A 16220-nucleotide genomic window follows, 5' to 3' on the forward strand; every position below is an offset into this window, starting at 1 on the left:
AAGCATACAAGGATCCTAGCTGGATGTTCAGCAGGTAACCTGTCCCAGTCTTACTCATTATGAATGGTAGATTTTCTGTCTGTTCATTTCTGGTTTGAGTTACCCCAGTAAAAATGAGGCATGTGACTGAAGGTTTTTCACATTACACTATGTACCAACTTCAACAGGACTTTAAAAATGCTTTCAGACTCTTTCCAGCATGGCATTTACAGCATGTGCTTTAACAATGAAAATATTGGCAAGTCAGCTAATCTTTATTTCCTTCCTGCTTGAAAAATTTTTCATTAGACCTTGCAGAAGACCATGAAAAGTTTTGATGGACCATTTAGCCTCAGGTTACCTGTAATTTGAAAGAATGATGTACCCAGAGTCTGTATGTTCCTTTTGAGTCATTCCTGTCTTTGGCCTTTGCCTAAAGTTAATGTAATTCTGCCATACAAAAGCAAACCAGCGCTTTTATTTCTCTACATCAAGCACTAACTCAGGGCTGCAGAAGAGATGAGAGTCTTGCATAGCTGGTTTGTTCACATTGATTTCTGTTTTCAGTGAACATTTTTCAGATAATCTTAGTAAGACCAGAGATAGAGTTGCACAAAAAAATGCCATCACAGAAGTCCGCTGTCTTTGTTTCTGAGGAGATTTGATTTTTTAAATTTTTTTTTTTAAACATGAGGCAAACAACTGCTGGCTTCTTACAGAACGGTTTGGTTAAATAACTAGTTTTGTCACTGATGGAATTTCTATTCTTGGGAAGGCTGCACTGCAAGATAAGTCTCAAAGAATCAATTTGGAAATTATTTTCTTATAAAGCTTTCTCAGTGCTGGAGCTGCAGTATCTCATGGGAAGGGATTGGTCTCAAATGACTGGCCTTACTGAAGCAAGGGTCCTCAATTACTGTTTCCATATGCAGTTGACATACCTTTATGGTATGTTGGGAAAGCATCTCCATCCATCCATTTTTATGGGTTATTCCTAATAAGGAACACCTTCAAAAGGAGTTCTGAAACAGTTCTGAATAAGTGGTTTTAGGAATACATGGAAGCATTATTATTGAGTCTAAGTTAAATTTTTCATTGAAAAACAGTAATTATATATTGCAGATGAGCATATATTTCTGGCCTTCAAGCAAACTGACCTCTTCAGGCAAAAGAAAATATCTTCACTTTTGAAGGCATTTTTTTAGAAGGAATAGACAGGAGCTAAATCCTTGAAGACATGGAGAATTAAATGTACTTGATAATCACTGTGCTAATTGAAAGCTGTATTACATCATTTGTCCACCTGATGGCATCACAAAATTGAAGAATTGCTGTAATTGCTTGTAGCAGGCAGTGGCTTGTACTGCCCACCTCTTGCTGGCCTGCTGTAGTCTTCCTCAGCTGGAGGAGAAGATGGCTGCTGATCCTCCGCACAGCAGGCCTCTTTGAAGCTCTCCCTTCATATATAATGACGCCTTGCTTTTTCACCACATCTGCTGATTGACCTTTATCATCTCAGAGCACAAAAGTATCAGTGGCTTGCACCAAAGAGCCAAGGAAAATCAGTTCAATTTAGACTAGCTTAGGCCCCACAGGTATTAAACTCTGGGTGGAAGGGTGGTTACGAGTTTCTGACTGTAAGCCACTAGGAGTAACTTGAGGAAGTACATGTTTCTTCTGAGTCTCATAAAACCCAAAGAAGTAACAGATACTGCTGTTAGGTAATTTCATGCTTCATGTGAAGACTGTTGGAGAAAGGCTTTCAGTTACACTTGCAAGGGCATCATCTCTGGGAAGATGTGCAATATCAAGACATTTTAATCTCTCTCCAGGTCTCATGATTCTGGCTGCCACCTTCTTTAGGCAGAAGGTCTAGCAAAGCACGCCTTTGACACAACCAGAGTTTGTGAAAGGTCTGACATAGCCTGGACTTGTCCCTGGCAGGCCTGAGACTACTTCAAGCCTGAGGAGCAGGGGTCCAGTTTCACCTTTGTTTCTCAGAAATTCACAAGTAGTTCCCTGCACCAGGAAAACTATTAGGCTAGCCCTGCCTCTTGCATTTTGTACTGGATGCTTACAGGTTATACATGCTGTACAAAAAAGATGTGGACAGGCTGGAGAGGGTCCAGAGAAGGGCCACAAAGATGATCAAAGGCCTGGGCGGCTTGCCATGTGAGGAAAGGCTGAGAGAATTGAGTTTGTTCAGCCTTGAGAAGAGAAGGCTTAGGGGAGACCTTATCACCATGTTCCACTTCAAAGGGTGGCTACAAAGAAGATGGAGACTCTATTTTTACAAGGAGTCACACAGAAAAGACAAGGGGCAAAGGGTACAAGTTACTCCTGGGGAGATTCCGATTGGACACAAGAGGAAAATTTTTCACAATGAGAACAATCAGCCAGTGGAATAATCTCCCCAGGGAAGCGGTGGATTCCCCAGCATTGGGTGCTTTTAAGATTCAGCTGCACAGGGTGCTGGGCCATCTTGTCTAGACCATGCTTTTGCCAGAAAGGTGGGACAAGATGATCCTCAAGGCCACTTCCAACCTGGTATTCTATCATTCCATGTTGCTTTTGCTGATAGAAATTTTAGAGACTTTGTGCCACCCAGACTACAAACCCTAGTAAAACAATGCAGGTATCTCTGCTAGCTCCTGTGCATGGATGACGCTTTTCCCTGCCGCACTGATGTCTGATACTGTTCATTGTGTTCCTGCTGCTTTGATTTCAGAAACTGAGCTGCAGGTGCCCCACACTGATCTCTTCTTCCCAGGTTTGGATTCAGATCATTTTTTCCTCCTCATAAATATGCCCTTGGTACTTATTAGCATTGCAGAAGCAAAGACACAGCTTGGAAATGCTGTAGAAATACTTAGCAAAACCTATTTAGCTTACAGCTAAATAAGAGTTTTATTACAGGACACTGAGGAGAGTCACTTTTCTTTTTTTACTCTGAGGAACTGTCTCACGTCTCCCAGCAGTATTTGTGCTTACAAGTACCGTTTGCTATCTGAAGACCAAGCTTAAAGGCTACTGGTAACACTCCTTTTTTACCAGTCCTTTCCCCAGTCATATGAATCCCTTGATCTGCCCAGTCTTAAGTGGCCTTCCAGCCATCACATCTGAGGTTTCCTCTTGTGATGAAATGAAACGCACTATTTAAGTCCTAAATAAAGGACAGTGAATAAAAAGCATTTTTGGGTTAAAAACATCCATTTAGGGGAGAAACAAAGGAGTTTAAAAATAAAGGAACATTATCCTGACTAAATCCTGTGATACTGACAGATGCAAACTATATTCACTGTCAATGTGAAAACATTATTATTATGAACTCTGATTGTGAGGAAAGCTACTTACACAGTGAACGTTCATCTTTCTGTGTTCTCTAAAAGGCTTAATTTAAAAGCCTGAGCTCAGAAGACCATTATTTCAGGAAATCAGTATCTTAACTCATCCTGGAACCTCATATTTCTGTTTCTCCTAAACACTGCTCAGTCTTGGAAGAAGATCTACAGTCAGGACATGTTCTTTGGGCAACTGTGATTGCAGTGCTACTGTTATTCCTGGTCTTCAGCATCCTGTCTAGGATTCCCTGCTCCTGAGTCTTCTGCTGATGCACTGGCACTTTCCTAACTCAGACAACAGGAAGCAAAAGGAGAGCTGGATGCAATATGCCACCTTTGAAGGAAGTGTGCTCCTGTGGCAGAGCTCCTATAAGAGAAGCTAGGGCAGTGAAATACCAGAGGGCTTCTCAGCATAAGATTTTCATTAGACGGGCCCCACCCAAGATCCTGCTTTGGTGGCCATCCTGGGTGCTTCTGGGAACAGCACTGCAGTGGTCACTACAGTAGCTTTGCTACACAGTTAGTTAACGATCTGGATGTGGCTATGATGCAGAAGGGTCTTTGTGAAAATGTTGGAATATTAAGGGGATACATCCTGAATTTCTGATCTTGTTCCTCCATGATCTTTACTGAGGCAAACTGCCATTCAGAGCATAGGAACAGCCTGAGTATGGACAGATCAGAGATCTCCTAGCAGGCACCAAGGTTTGTACTTCTGAAGAGGATGGAGAGGATTTTGGCATCTGAAATGTAACTAACTTCTCTCAATTAAAATCCTTTCTAGGTATCACCATAGCAACCTCTGTCTGTAATGAGCCTCATGTGTTTGTGTGGCTGCTTGATTCACCCCTTGCTGACACAGAAACATGAACTCTCCCTTGTTATTCATTTGATCCCCAACTCATGCTGTGTGAGCTGTCTTCTTGGTTAGTCCCAAAGTGAATAGAGGGACTCCTGCTGTCAGGGAAGATTGGAAGTCGGGGTGTATTTCCCAGTCAGTCTTATAAATGCCTGGGTCAGGACCCTGATTGAAATGCATCCGGCTAGCAATCGATTGGGCACTGTGTACTACACAATACTGGAGGACAACTTTAGTACTGAAGCTTATAGAAGGAGCCATATGAATGTGGCAGCTGGAATGGGGAGTAAGAAAACTGGAGAAATCAAGGCACTCTGTGTAGCTGAGAAAAGGAGGGAGACAATTACTACTTTGAAATTGAAGCCTTGCTTTTCTGAAGTCTGAGAAGGGACTTGGAAAACTGCAATTGTCAGAGCAAAAAAGAAAGCTAAAGAGAAATGTCGGACACTTTAATTCTAGACCAAGACCACTGTGCCATGCAAGTCCTAACACAGTGAGCTTATAAGGAAAAGAGGTAGACTCTGTTCCCAGTCTATGTAGAAAGGGGTGAAGATCTGTAGTCTTCCAGATGTGGATGCTTTCTTCTGTAACTCTGTTTTTCTACCTCCAGGCCAGCCATTGGGACCCCGCAGGCTCAGCCTGAAGCCAGTTCCAAAACTGCCCAACATGGAAGCATTCCTCAGCGAGGCTCTTGTAAAGGTGAAGAAACAGGCCCACGGGTGCCTGGCTCCAGAGCTGTGCTTCCAGGCAGTCAGAGCTGCCACGGAGCAGCCCTTTGCAGATGGAGTCCGGAGGGAGCGAGAGCTGTTTAACATCCTGCTGACTTCAGGCCAGGCCCAAGCACTGCAGTATGCTTTCTTTGCAGAGAGAGCAGTGCAGAAGTGGACAACACCCAGTGGAGCTTCATGGAAAAGTGCTTCCCCTCAGCCCATCCACAAAGCAGCTGTGATAGGTAAGAGAATGCAAAAAGCTGTTGTGGTTGCTGACCACGCAGCTAACAGCGGAGCTGAAGGAGAGTGGGATGAGTGTAATGAGGCTTTACTCATGGCACAAGACTGAAGTGGGGTTCCCTAGCAGTCACTCACCAAAATCACTGGTATCCATCACAGGCAAAGATACTCCCCACCCATAGGTCCCATGCAAGGAGGGGAGTTGTTACTGCATTGATAAGCTCAGAAATTCAGATGGCAGGTGTGCTGGTTTGGGCTGGGATAGTTAATTTTATTCATAGCAGCTCGTATGAGGCTGTGTTTTGGATTTGTGCTGAAAACAGTGTTGAATATTCAGTGATGTTTTCCTTATTGCTGAGCAGTGCTCCTTGCCCCCACCACCAGTGAGGAGGCCGGGGGAGCACAAGGAGCTGGGAGGGGACACAGCCAGGACAGCTGACCCCAGACCATATGGCATCACGCTCAGCATAGAAACCTGGGGAAGAAGGAAGCGGGGGGGATGTTTGGAGCAATGTCGTTTGTCTTCTCAAGTCACTGTTACACATGATGGAGCCTGGCTGTCCTGGAGATGGCTGAGCCCCTGCCTGCCCATGGGAAGCAGGAATGAATTCCTTACTTTGCTTTGCTTGCATGCATGGCTTTTGCTTTACCTATTAAACTGTCTTTATCTTAACCCAATTCTACCCTTCCGATTTCCTCCTCCATCCCACTGGAGGGGGAGCAAGCACACAGCTGTGTGGGGCTTAGTTGCCAGCTGGGGTTAAAGCACGACAGCAAGTCACATGCCAGTAGATTGTTACCTGATGCCACCTCTTTCTCTGGAACAATAGCTTCCCCTCACTTCAGAGACATCTTCATCTGTGGACCATAAGGAGTCTGTTCCCTTTTAAATACTGCTGTGTCGAGTCCTAGCTTTGTTCCATGTTATAAGCAGGTTTGCATTAAATTCTCCTCCTCCTGGTCTAGTTCTGTACTGCAAGTGCATGTGCACAGAGTCACTCAGGGATATATTAATACAAAAATGTTTTGACAGCTGTATTTTAAGAAGATTTCATCTCACTGGGATCCACTCCTGCCATTTTGTAGCCCAGCAAGATAATGCCTTCATTAATTTTTTATAAGAGCAATTTAAATAAAACATTTGATGCACTGCTGAGATTTAAAAAAAAAAAATCTTTCGGCTCTGCCTGTTGATAGTAGCACTCAAAAAATGGTTAGACAAGTAATGGAGCACTTGGAAAACATCCATTCTGTTTCAGAGGAAGCTCACCAAATCAACACTGCTCCTTCCTGAGTACTTCTCAGGCCTTTTGTGCTCTGCAATATGAGCTCTCTGAAAGCTCATTTCAGGCCATAGAAACTTTTTTTTTTTTTGGAAGTTCCCTTCTCTTTATTAGCTACCATGCCATCTTTTTTAATGAAAATGGTTTTAAAACATTGATCCACAAACATTGTGAGGAAGATCCATGGCTGTTAACAGCATTCAGGTAAAGAGGCATGAATTACCGCCAAGCTTATCATGCATCTTAAAGAGTACAGTACTCTGAACACATGTAACCCCAGGCAGGTCAGTGCTGCAACGCGGGCTTTGGCAGGAAGAGGTTCTGTTGAAGTTTTGTAGGAATGTCAGGTGTCTAGAATGGGCATTCTTTGCTATATACTGATAAATCATGCCAGAATAATACATTTGCAAAGTCCCAATCTCAATGACAGTTTAGCCAGAAGGGCTGTTTAGATCTGATCTGCTTATTTTGGCACTGTAACTGAGCTAGAGGGAATTCTAAGGACAAATGCAATCTCCATTTCCAAGTTTCTAGATGAACCGTAATCTGTATCTTATTTCCAGGCTGAGCTGGCTGGGCTGTATCTCCCATCCACTGGATTAAGTATTTGAATCTCATCTCCAGACAGCTTTCTGAATTCTGGTCTGAATTGGCCCAGCCTCTAACCCCAGCTTTCAGTGTTTTTGTAGCTGTTACCGACAATGCTGAAGTTAACCCATACTTTTTGCAGAATAAATAAAGTGTTTTGATACTTCTACTGCAGAGCACAATCTTTCACATTCTGGTCATTTTCATGACTCTGAACTTCCCCTAAATTTTTCAACACTCCATAAAGCATGCATAGCCGAAGTGGGAACAGTATTCCAGGAGCAATTACGCTAAAACCAGGCAGCAAGATGTTTCTTCCTTGCTCCTACTTAGTATGCTCAAAGTATGCTCAAGGTAACAGCCAACTTTCATATTATCCATGTTCAACACATCCTGTTAATTATCTACTGGCAGGGAGCAGCTGTGCCCCAGGGATGGGGAGCCAATGGCAGTACATATCCCAGGGGAACAGAACAACAAAATTTTGAGGCTGGAAGGGACCTCTGAATGTCATCTTGTCCCTCTGCTCAAACAGGGCCACCTAGAGCCAGTTGCCCAGAACCATGTCCAGACAGCTTTTAAATATCTCCAAGGATGAAGACTCTACAACCTCTCTGCACACCCTGTGCCAGTGCTTAGTCACCCCCACAGTAAAAAAAAGTGTTTTCTTATGTTCCGATGGAACCTCACATGTTTGTTTGTGTCCATTGCTTCTGGTCCTGCCACTAGGGACCACAGAAAAGAGTCTGGCTCCATCTTCTTTATACCTCCCCCTCAGGTATTTATATACATTGGTGAGATCCCCCCAGGCCTTTAGGCTGGAGTCACAGCTCTCCCAGCCTTTTCATTATGAGACACACTCCAGTCCCTTGATCACCTTTGTGGCCCTTCAGTGAACTCACTCCAGTAGCTCCATATCACTCTTGTACTGGGGAGCCCAGAACCAGACACAGGACTCCAGGTATGGTCTCACCAGTGCTAAGTAGAGGGGAAGGATTGCCTCCCTCAGCCTGCCAGCAAGGCTCCTCCTAGGGCAGCCCAGTATACCATCAGCATTCTTTGCCACAGGCCATTTGTTGATCACAATCAACTTAGAGTCCACCAGGACCCTCAGATCCTTTCCTGCAGAGCTGCTTTCCAGCCAGTCAGCCCCCAGCATACACTGGTGCACAGGACTGTTCCTAGATGCAGGACTTTGAGCTTACCCTCTCTGAACTTCATGAAGTTCTTATCAACCCATTTCTCCCTCTGGATGGCAGCACAACCCACTGCTGTATCAAGTTACAGTACCTGAGCAAGGCAAGCAGGGCAGACCCAGAGGTCATAGCCAGGATCTGCTAGAAGTATGGATGATCAAGCAAAGTTCACATGATGATGCACGTTCGAGGTAAAGTTGGGAAGCCAACCTGAGATCAACAGTGTTCATAGCCTGGTACAGCCACAGTAAGACACCAGAACTCCTACAGCGTTGCTTGGGAAGAGCTGAATGCCTGGGTTTGAGCTTAAATGGGGCTCTGAGGCCTGTGGGCAGTGTCTGTGGGTGGAGGCTCCAGGTGTAGCTGGTCATTAAAGCTTATCAGTCCACTCAGGGCCTTGAGACTTCTGATGCTTTTTCTGAATCACTGTTTCTATCAATACAGCCTCCATAGCCCACAGTTACGGCTTGCTTTGTTTATGCTAGTTCTTCATGTTATACTTCATTTGATAAGTGACATCTCCTATTTTGGAGGTTATTGATCACCTTTAAACTCTGAATCCCACATCACATTAAGTGTCACTGCTTTCCATCGCTTCTTTCTGCCACCCTACTGTGTTTTTTCTCCTTCTTGAGGAAGGTTTTCCTCCTATTTTGCCTTTTAATATCAGTGAAATTGCAAGTCTGTTAGAGACAGGTGTAGAACATGCCAACACAATTGTATTTTTTCTTTCAGGCTGCTGTAACAAAAAGTCACTCTCCAGCCAGTACCATGCCGTACAGTATCTCATAATTTCACATTCCTAATCTTAAGTACATTGCAGCACCAGAAATCAAATTTTTAGGGATGATTTTTGAGGGACCAACACCTTTTAAAGTAGTGCTGCTCATCCATGTAAGTATTGAGTCTGCCTAGGTGATCCAGGGTCTCTATTTTCACTGCAGAGAGGAGGGCAGTCAGAGCAAGATGTTGCACCCATTTTGGATGGTCAGAAATCGTGCAGACTCCATTTTCCAGTAGGCAGTGCTGTGTTGTTTCGCACACTAAAGCCATGTGGCATTATGCTGGTGCTTCCATGCTGCACAATGGGAAGCAATGGAGAAGATCACGTTGACTTTCTCCTCCTTCAGTACCTTTTCCATAGGCACAAAGGACCTTTACGGTATGGAAGCAGTGCCAGGAATCCTAGGGGAGCTTTGCTTTGTGGGTCCCCCATCTGTTCAATATTAGCAGGAAATGTTCTGTCATTTTTGTAGGCATGCTTGATAGCATTGCTGATGAACTGGCAACCATTCCTGTGGCAGTGCTGGCTTCCCATCAGCTGCCTTTGTCTGCAGTTTGCTCACTGAAAGACTGATAAGCAGATAACACCCAGCTATGTGGGATCCCTCCTGCTCTTGGCCTCACTGGCCTTGACTGTCTTCAGCCACATGCAATGTCACCTGTTGAATTTTGACCTATTGGCTCCCATCTCTTTCCACTTTTTCTGGTTCCTTGTCATCCAGAAAAAGAGTTTTTCTCTTTGTTGTTTTTAACAGGGAAACTGGAACAGTCTTCACATATTTTTATCAATCTATAAAGTATTACTTCCATTGCCTGGCATTTTAAAGTCCAAATAGTTCAGAATATTTTCCACTGATCTGTATTTATCTAGTCTATATGACTCTGCATGATTTGCTTTGTACATAATTTGAGTTCATTTCTTTTGAAATTTGTTTTTAAAGTCCTTCAATTAATTTTGCATGATTTTTCATATTCTAAGTACCTTGTGACAGATCAATAATTAACAGTCATTATTCACTCAGCTTGCCCAGCAAATGGATTTGTCATATCCATATTTGGCCTGAAATTACATGGGTTCAAGTGTAGCTTTATTTATATGTCAAAGCTACATTTCACAACAAAAGACCAGAAGCAAGATGGCTAGACACTGTTTTTTTTTTCCTGAAGCAGATTTCAGCCTTCTTTTGAAAGATGTGCCTTGGGCATGAAAGATGGTAACACAGCTCTGAAAACTGTCCCCTGCAGTACAGGGTTTTTTTGTGGTTTGGGGGAATTGAGAACACTACTGAGGAAGAGAATGGAACACACAGTAGAAATTCTGGAGTAGTTCCGAGCTCCGTTTTGGCCTGTGTGATCTGAGCTGAGCATGCAACATTTCCCTTTCTCTTTAATCTGTAGGCTTTTACACATGTAAGGCCCAATGATTCCCTAGAATTTTTTTCTGCTCTAATATATTCTTCCCCAAGATCACTTGACTTTATAAAATTGAAAAGGGGAGTCTTCAGAAATGCTTTTTTCCCTGGTAGGTAGCCAAATCTCTCCTTATAGTCCAGTTTTAGAAAGTATTTCCAGGGGAATCATGCTGTGCAAGCTCTAATGTAACAAAACCCTTGGGGCTTTCATTACTCTCTCTGCCAGCTTCATTAAACATCATTTCATACAGGCCACTGAAGAGTTATGTAGTAAGTTGAGAGACAGCTTTTCTAGGTCAGAAACAAGCTTGGCAAGCTCATATCTTATCTATAAACCTATTCCCATGGCCGATAAAGTAAAGTACCATACGCACATATGCCTGTCTGTCATGGGACAGCTAAAACTTACATGGGAGTATTCATACTACATGTGTGGATGAAAGAAAATGTGGGAATCGGCTAACACCGTTGCAGAAATTCCCTTGAACAGAAGGCTGGAGAACCTCTGCTCATGGAAGAGGTTTTGATTTAGGAAGAAGCTGCATGTTCATATTGTGAGAGAACTGCCAAGATTTCAGTCATGAGACTGAAGCTGAGAGGAACAGGAGTTAATAAGGCCCAAGATGTGTGCATTCAGTTTCTTTAGTAGAGCTTGGAAATTCTAGGGAGAAACCCCAGGTCTCCACCCTGGAAAGGAAGAGACTTCAAGAGGGAGCCATGTTGAACTGCAAACACTTTAGCTCGATGTCTAAAGAGAGTCTTAAAGATGGGGCTGGGCTTGGTGGGTATGCATGAAGTGGTGAGTTACCCTCCTGCACTGTCCAAGAAGAAAGCAGTTCGTGCAGCTCACCACAGACAGGTAAAAAACTGTCTCTGACTGTATTTGCTACCACATCCAAGGCTCTGCATACTGAGCACAGTGGAAGGAGCTATTTGTGTTTGGGTTTTTTTCAGTCAGCAAACCATGGGCACGGAAATACTAAGAACTGATATATGTTATTCTGGCTTTATTTTCAAATTAGTTCTTAGTAGTACTTGATTATGAAGTAGCAAATGTAATTTCCTAGAAAGGAACTTTAGCATTTGCTTGGGAGTATAATGGTTTATAAGCAGGCTGCCAGATAGTGATGTCTGTAAAAACTATCTACTTGTGGCCAAGCTGGAAGTGTTTTAAGTGTCTTGTGTGTACACAAGCTGAGTGGACAGAACTAAACCAAGGGTGTGTAGCTTGCAGAAAAACATACTACCTTGTTTGACCTTGGTTGTTGGAATTTGTTTAAATGATGACATAATTTCAGCTCTTCTTTACAAAGCTGCTTTAGACAAATTTTTTAATCCCCTTGTTTCTGTTTATTTGTTTAGCTGACTTTCATTTGTAAACCCAGGATTAAAAAAATCATTTTTACAGAATTATAACAAACCTGTACTTTGGTTGTTTATTTAGGATATTAATAATCCTCCCATTCAGATGCTTCACACTTCTAAAGCACATAAATTGTGCTGAACTTCTCTTGCTAGTTTGCATTAACTTAGTCGGAAAAGCCTCCATCATGGGGGAGCAGGACAAATAGTGTGGGTTGTGTATCACAGGAAAGTGTAAGCATGTGGCTTCATTTAATGTAATAGAGGGCAGAGCTGGTGAAAGGGCTCAGAAAGAGGGAAGGGATCAAGCCAGTAATCTCTACACTAATATTCCTAGGGGTATGAGCTGGTAATAGTGCATTTATGGATCTTGGAAAAAAAAAATACAGCTTGAATGGATGCTCAGTTACAGGAATTCCGGGCAAGCACTTTAACGGTGTGGTTGGACAAGGAAGACTGTGTCTTCAGGAATTTTCAGAAGCTAGGTATGGCCTGTGTTGGAGGATGTGGAGAATTCCCAGTGGGCAGAGATGCCTTTTACAAAGTGCAAACAGCAAGCAAAAGACTACTGATGTTCCAGAGTGATTAAAAAAGAGGCAGAAGATGTTGAAATCTGTATTAAGAATGCAGTGTTAGTTCCATCCTGTTTGACCTGTCAATGAAAGACATACAAGACATTAGAATCGAAGTTTAGAGCATATCAGTGTCCGAGAGTCTTTACAGAAATAGCAGCTGAATTTTCTTTGCTTCAAAGATTACGCAATGAAGTGCAGAGGGAGAAGAGGAGGGAGACAAAGAGGAAGCTTGGGAGGAGGAGGAAGAAACCAATTGTCTGAGCTTTGCTGGTGAATATTTGCTTACACTAATATTCTCTGAGTGCCTATAAAGGACCTCTCACAGGAACAGAGGGGCACTGATATGCTCAGGGTGAAGCTTGCTTGTGAAACTGCCTGCTAGAAGTTGCTAACAGGGTTGAAGCTGAAACTCAGATCTCTGGTCTTGGATCCCCAGGTTCTAACTCTGAAGTGATGCTGGTTTCCATAGGTATAAAACTTTGCAGGGAGAAGACGAATCACATGATCTGTGCACACTGGAGTGAGTCCTGCGGGTATTTTGTAAGCTTGAGAGGACATAAACTTGTCTTTATGCTCCTGCTTTTCAAACATTTAGGATCACTGAAAGAGAGCACTTACTTTCCTTTTTCCCAGTCTTCAATTCTTTTTTTCTATCTGTCCACCACTCATTTTTCATAGGTTTCCACTTTTTATCCTGGAGATACAAAGGGAATGCTAGTGTCAAGTGATTAATTGTAACATTTTTTATTCATAGTCTCTGATTCTGTCTCACTTTTATCCCTAGGGCTGGGAACAATGGGCCGAGGCATTGTGACTTCTCTGGTTAAGGCCAACATACCTGTGGTAGCCCTGGAGCAAGATCTGGAGTATCTGAACACGGGAAGAAAATCTGTGATGTTCCTTTTGGAACGTGAGGCTATGAAAGTGGAGCCGGGTGCCCAAAGCCTGGATTTCCATAACCCTTCACGTCTCCAGTTCACTGTGGACTTTGATGTGTTGAATGATGTAGATCTAGTCATTGAGGCTGTGTTTGAGAACATGGCACTGAAGAAGGAAATATTCCACAAGCTATCAAGAATCTGCAAGCCAGGGGCCTTTCTGTGTACAAACACATCAGCCCTGAACATCAATGAAATAGCTTCTGCCACGAGCCGCCCACAGCAGGTCATTGGCACACACTTCTTCTCCCCTGCTCATGTGATGAGGCTACTAGAAATAATCTATGGCCATCACACATCCCCTACCACCATTGCCACTGCTATGCAGCTAGCCAAAGTCCTGAAAAAAGTTGGAGTGGTGGTAGGGAATTGTTTTGGGTTTGTTGGGAATCGAATGATGTTTCCATACGTGCAGCAGGCAGTTTTCCTTTTAGAGGAAGGAAGCAGACCAGAAGCAGTAGATCAGGTTATTGAAGATTTTGGGTTTAAGATAGGACCTTTCCGAATGTCTGATCTTGCTGGCCTGGATGTAGGCTGGAGGTCTCGAAAGGGCCAGGGCCTCACGGGGCCCTCACTACGTCCAGGAACACCTGCCCGCCAGCGGCATGGCCATCGCTACAGCCCCCTGCCTGATCTTCTGTGTGAGAACGGCAGGTTTGGCCAGAAAACGGGAAAAGGCTGGTATCAGTACGAGAAGGCTGGGGGCAGGACAGCCAAGCCAGATCCATGGCTTCACAACCTTCTGTCCCAGTACAGAGACACCCATCGCATCAAGACCCGCTTTATAGACCAAGAGGAAATCCTGGAGCGGTGTTTGTTTTCCCTCATCAATGAAGGGTTTGACATCCTGGCTGAGGGAATAGCATCAGGCCCAGAACACCTGGATGTAATTTATATCAATGGCTATGGGTGGCCAAAGCACAGGGGTGGCCCCATGTTCTATGCTTCCACCATTGGGCTCCCTTGTGTTCTGGCTAAACTGCAGAAATACTCGGAGGCCCACCCTGATGTTCCTGGGCTAAAGCCCAGTGCCTTTCTGAAAAAGCTGGTAGCTATGGGGAACCCCCCCCTCAAAGAGTGGATGTCCTACCTCAGCCAGCCAAACAACAAGCTGTGATTTTGTCAGTGCCTGTTACATATGGTCAGTGGAAGCTGATCTCATGAAACAGGTGCTGTAATTGCACCGTCTTCTCCAATCAAAAGTGCTACAGGCTCGTAAACAATGTCACTGACCTTCCTGGGCCTTTGCAGAGAATAACTTTGTCCGATGATTATCTCAAGCCCTGTCTTGCTGCAGATAACCACTGCCATCACCCACCCTTCCTTCTCAGCACCAGCCTCACCCACCTTCTCTGCACGCTGCTGTGTAAAGGCCCGTCTCATTTTGCTCTGCCGTCAGGTCGTCACAGCTGTACATCTCTTCCAGTCTGTCTTTGTGGAAGGGAGGGAGCAGCATCCCCAGCCCACAAAGAAAATCATGGTGGGAGGTAAGAGAGAGATGACCACAGTTCACCCAAGACTGGCTGGATCTGCCAGCTCCTGCCTTGAATCTGTTTCCCAGATTGTTCTGGTCTCTCCTGTGCAGCCCAGCACCACTGGCTCTCCCAGAGACAGCCAGCTGGAGCCTGCTCCCTTCCTGCTGCTGGGGGAGAGATGGCACAAGGGGTGCAGCCCCTGTCAGAGGTAAAGTCAAATGAGTTGGAGAGAGCAGGTTTGGGCAGAGAGCAAGGGACAGGGCTGGTACCGTCCCTCCTCCCTGCTGCAGAGATTCTAATAAATGACAGAAAAGCCACAGATACCTTGACCTGACTAACTGCCCTATGGTGTTGGCTCACGACTGACCTTCTGCATCCAGACTCCATTATCATTATCCCCACCTGGCTTTGTCCAGGCAGAAACATCTTCTGGCATCTCTTAAGTGTGGATATGTGTTGCCATCACTCACTCTATTTTGCCTGCCTATAGCTACCAGGTCTTGGGGCTCAGTGTGCTCTAACTGACCAGACTGAAACATGGCCTGGGTCTTACCGGGTTTTCACATGGCAGAGGGTACGCTGAGAAGCGCATGGCTTAAGATGTGCAGGCAGGAACGTGGCTGCAGGCAGGCAGAGAGCAGCAGATCTCTAGCAGAGAGCAAAGTATGGGGACAGTGAGCCAAACTAGCTCCAGGCTTGATGCTTTCTGAGCAAAGTCTCCCATTTCTTCTGTCTAGTGAATGTACCTTCCAGTCTGGTGTGGTGATAGGTTGGTTTGAGTTCCCTTCTCAGGGACACTGGGTGTCTAACTTTTGCTTTTTATTTTAATAAAACTGCTTTGATTATCTAATGACAGATTATATGGTATCATATGGGATAGTAGAAAAAAGAAAATGTGCTTGTTCTTTGCTTTTTCTCCATCGCTCTCTACATGGTAGAATTAGATCATTTTCCTGTTTGTGGAGGAGTTTGTGTCTGAAAAGGACGCATGCTGCTTTTTTCCTGAACAAGTCTTATTTTGCCTTTTATCTACCCCTGTCCTTTAGTGGGTAAGGGTGTAAAACTGAGGGCAGAAAAGCCTTCATAAGTCACAAGCCAACCCAAGTGCCTGGTTCTAGGGAGGATTTTTCTCCAGGACCAGAGAAAGAGCTAACTCTAGGCCCAGTAAAACAGCTTCTGTTTCCCCCAAATCACTTGTGTGCCACAGCTGAGAGCAACCCAGCATTTGCTCCAAAGTGAAGCGCTGCTTCCACGCGAGCAGACCCCACGTGACATGTTACACAACAGCACAGGCTGGTGCTGGCGGCTGTCATGTCATCTGGCAGGACAGCTCTGGACACAATGCGCTGCCTGGGCTAACATCCCCTCTCCTGTGCCTCGTGCTGTGGTGTTCACTCGTGCTGGAGAGGAGCTGGGAAAGGGCAATTCCGCTGGCAGCAGGAGCAGGAGGAGAGGGCATGCCCTTCCTCCGTAGGAGAG

At 44.5% G+C, this 16220-nt stretch overlaps 1 protein-coding gene across 1 annotated transcript in view; it reads left to right on the forward strand.

Annotated features, from left to right (window-relative positions):
* EHHADH (enoyl-CoA hydratase and 3-hydroxyacyl CoA dehydrogenase) overlaps window positions 1-15591 on the forward strand; it is a 28313-nt gene extending 12722 nt beyond the window's left edge. Inside the window, exons 6-7 of the mRNA XM_074912603.1 lie at window positions 4790-5131; window positions 13113-15591. Of these exons, the coding sequence (XP_074768704.1) occupies window positions 4790-5131; window positions 13113-14383 (1613 nt within the window). The 3' untranslated portion in view covers window positions 14384-15591. The remainder of the gene's footprint in view (window positions 1-4789; window positions 5132-13112) is intronic.
* The last annotated feature ends 629 nt before the right edge of the window (window positions 15592-16220 follow it).

The sequence above is a fragment of the Athene noctua genome, chromosome 8 (assembly GCF_965140245.1).
Source record: "Athene noctua chromosome 8, bAthNoc1.hap1.1, whole genome shotgun sequence".
NCBI classification, from domain to species: Eukaryota; Metazoa; Chordata; class Aves; order Strigiformes; family Strigidae; genus Athene; species Athene noctua.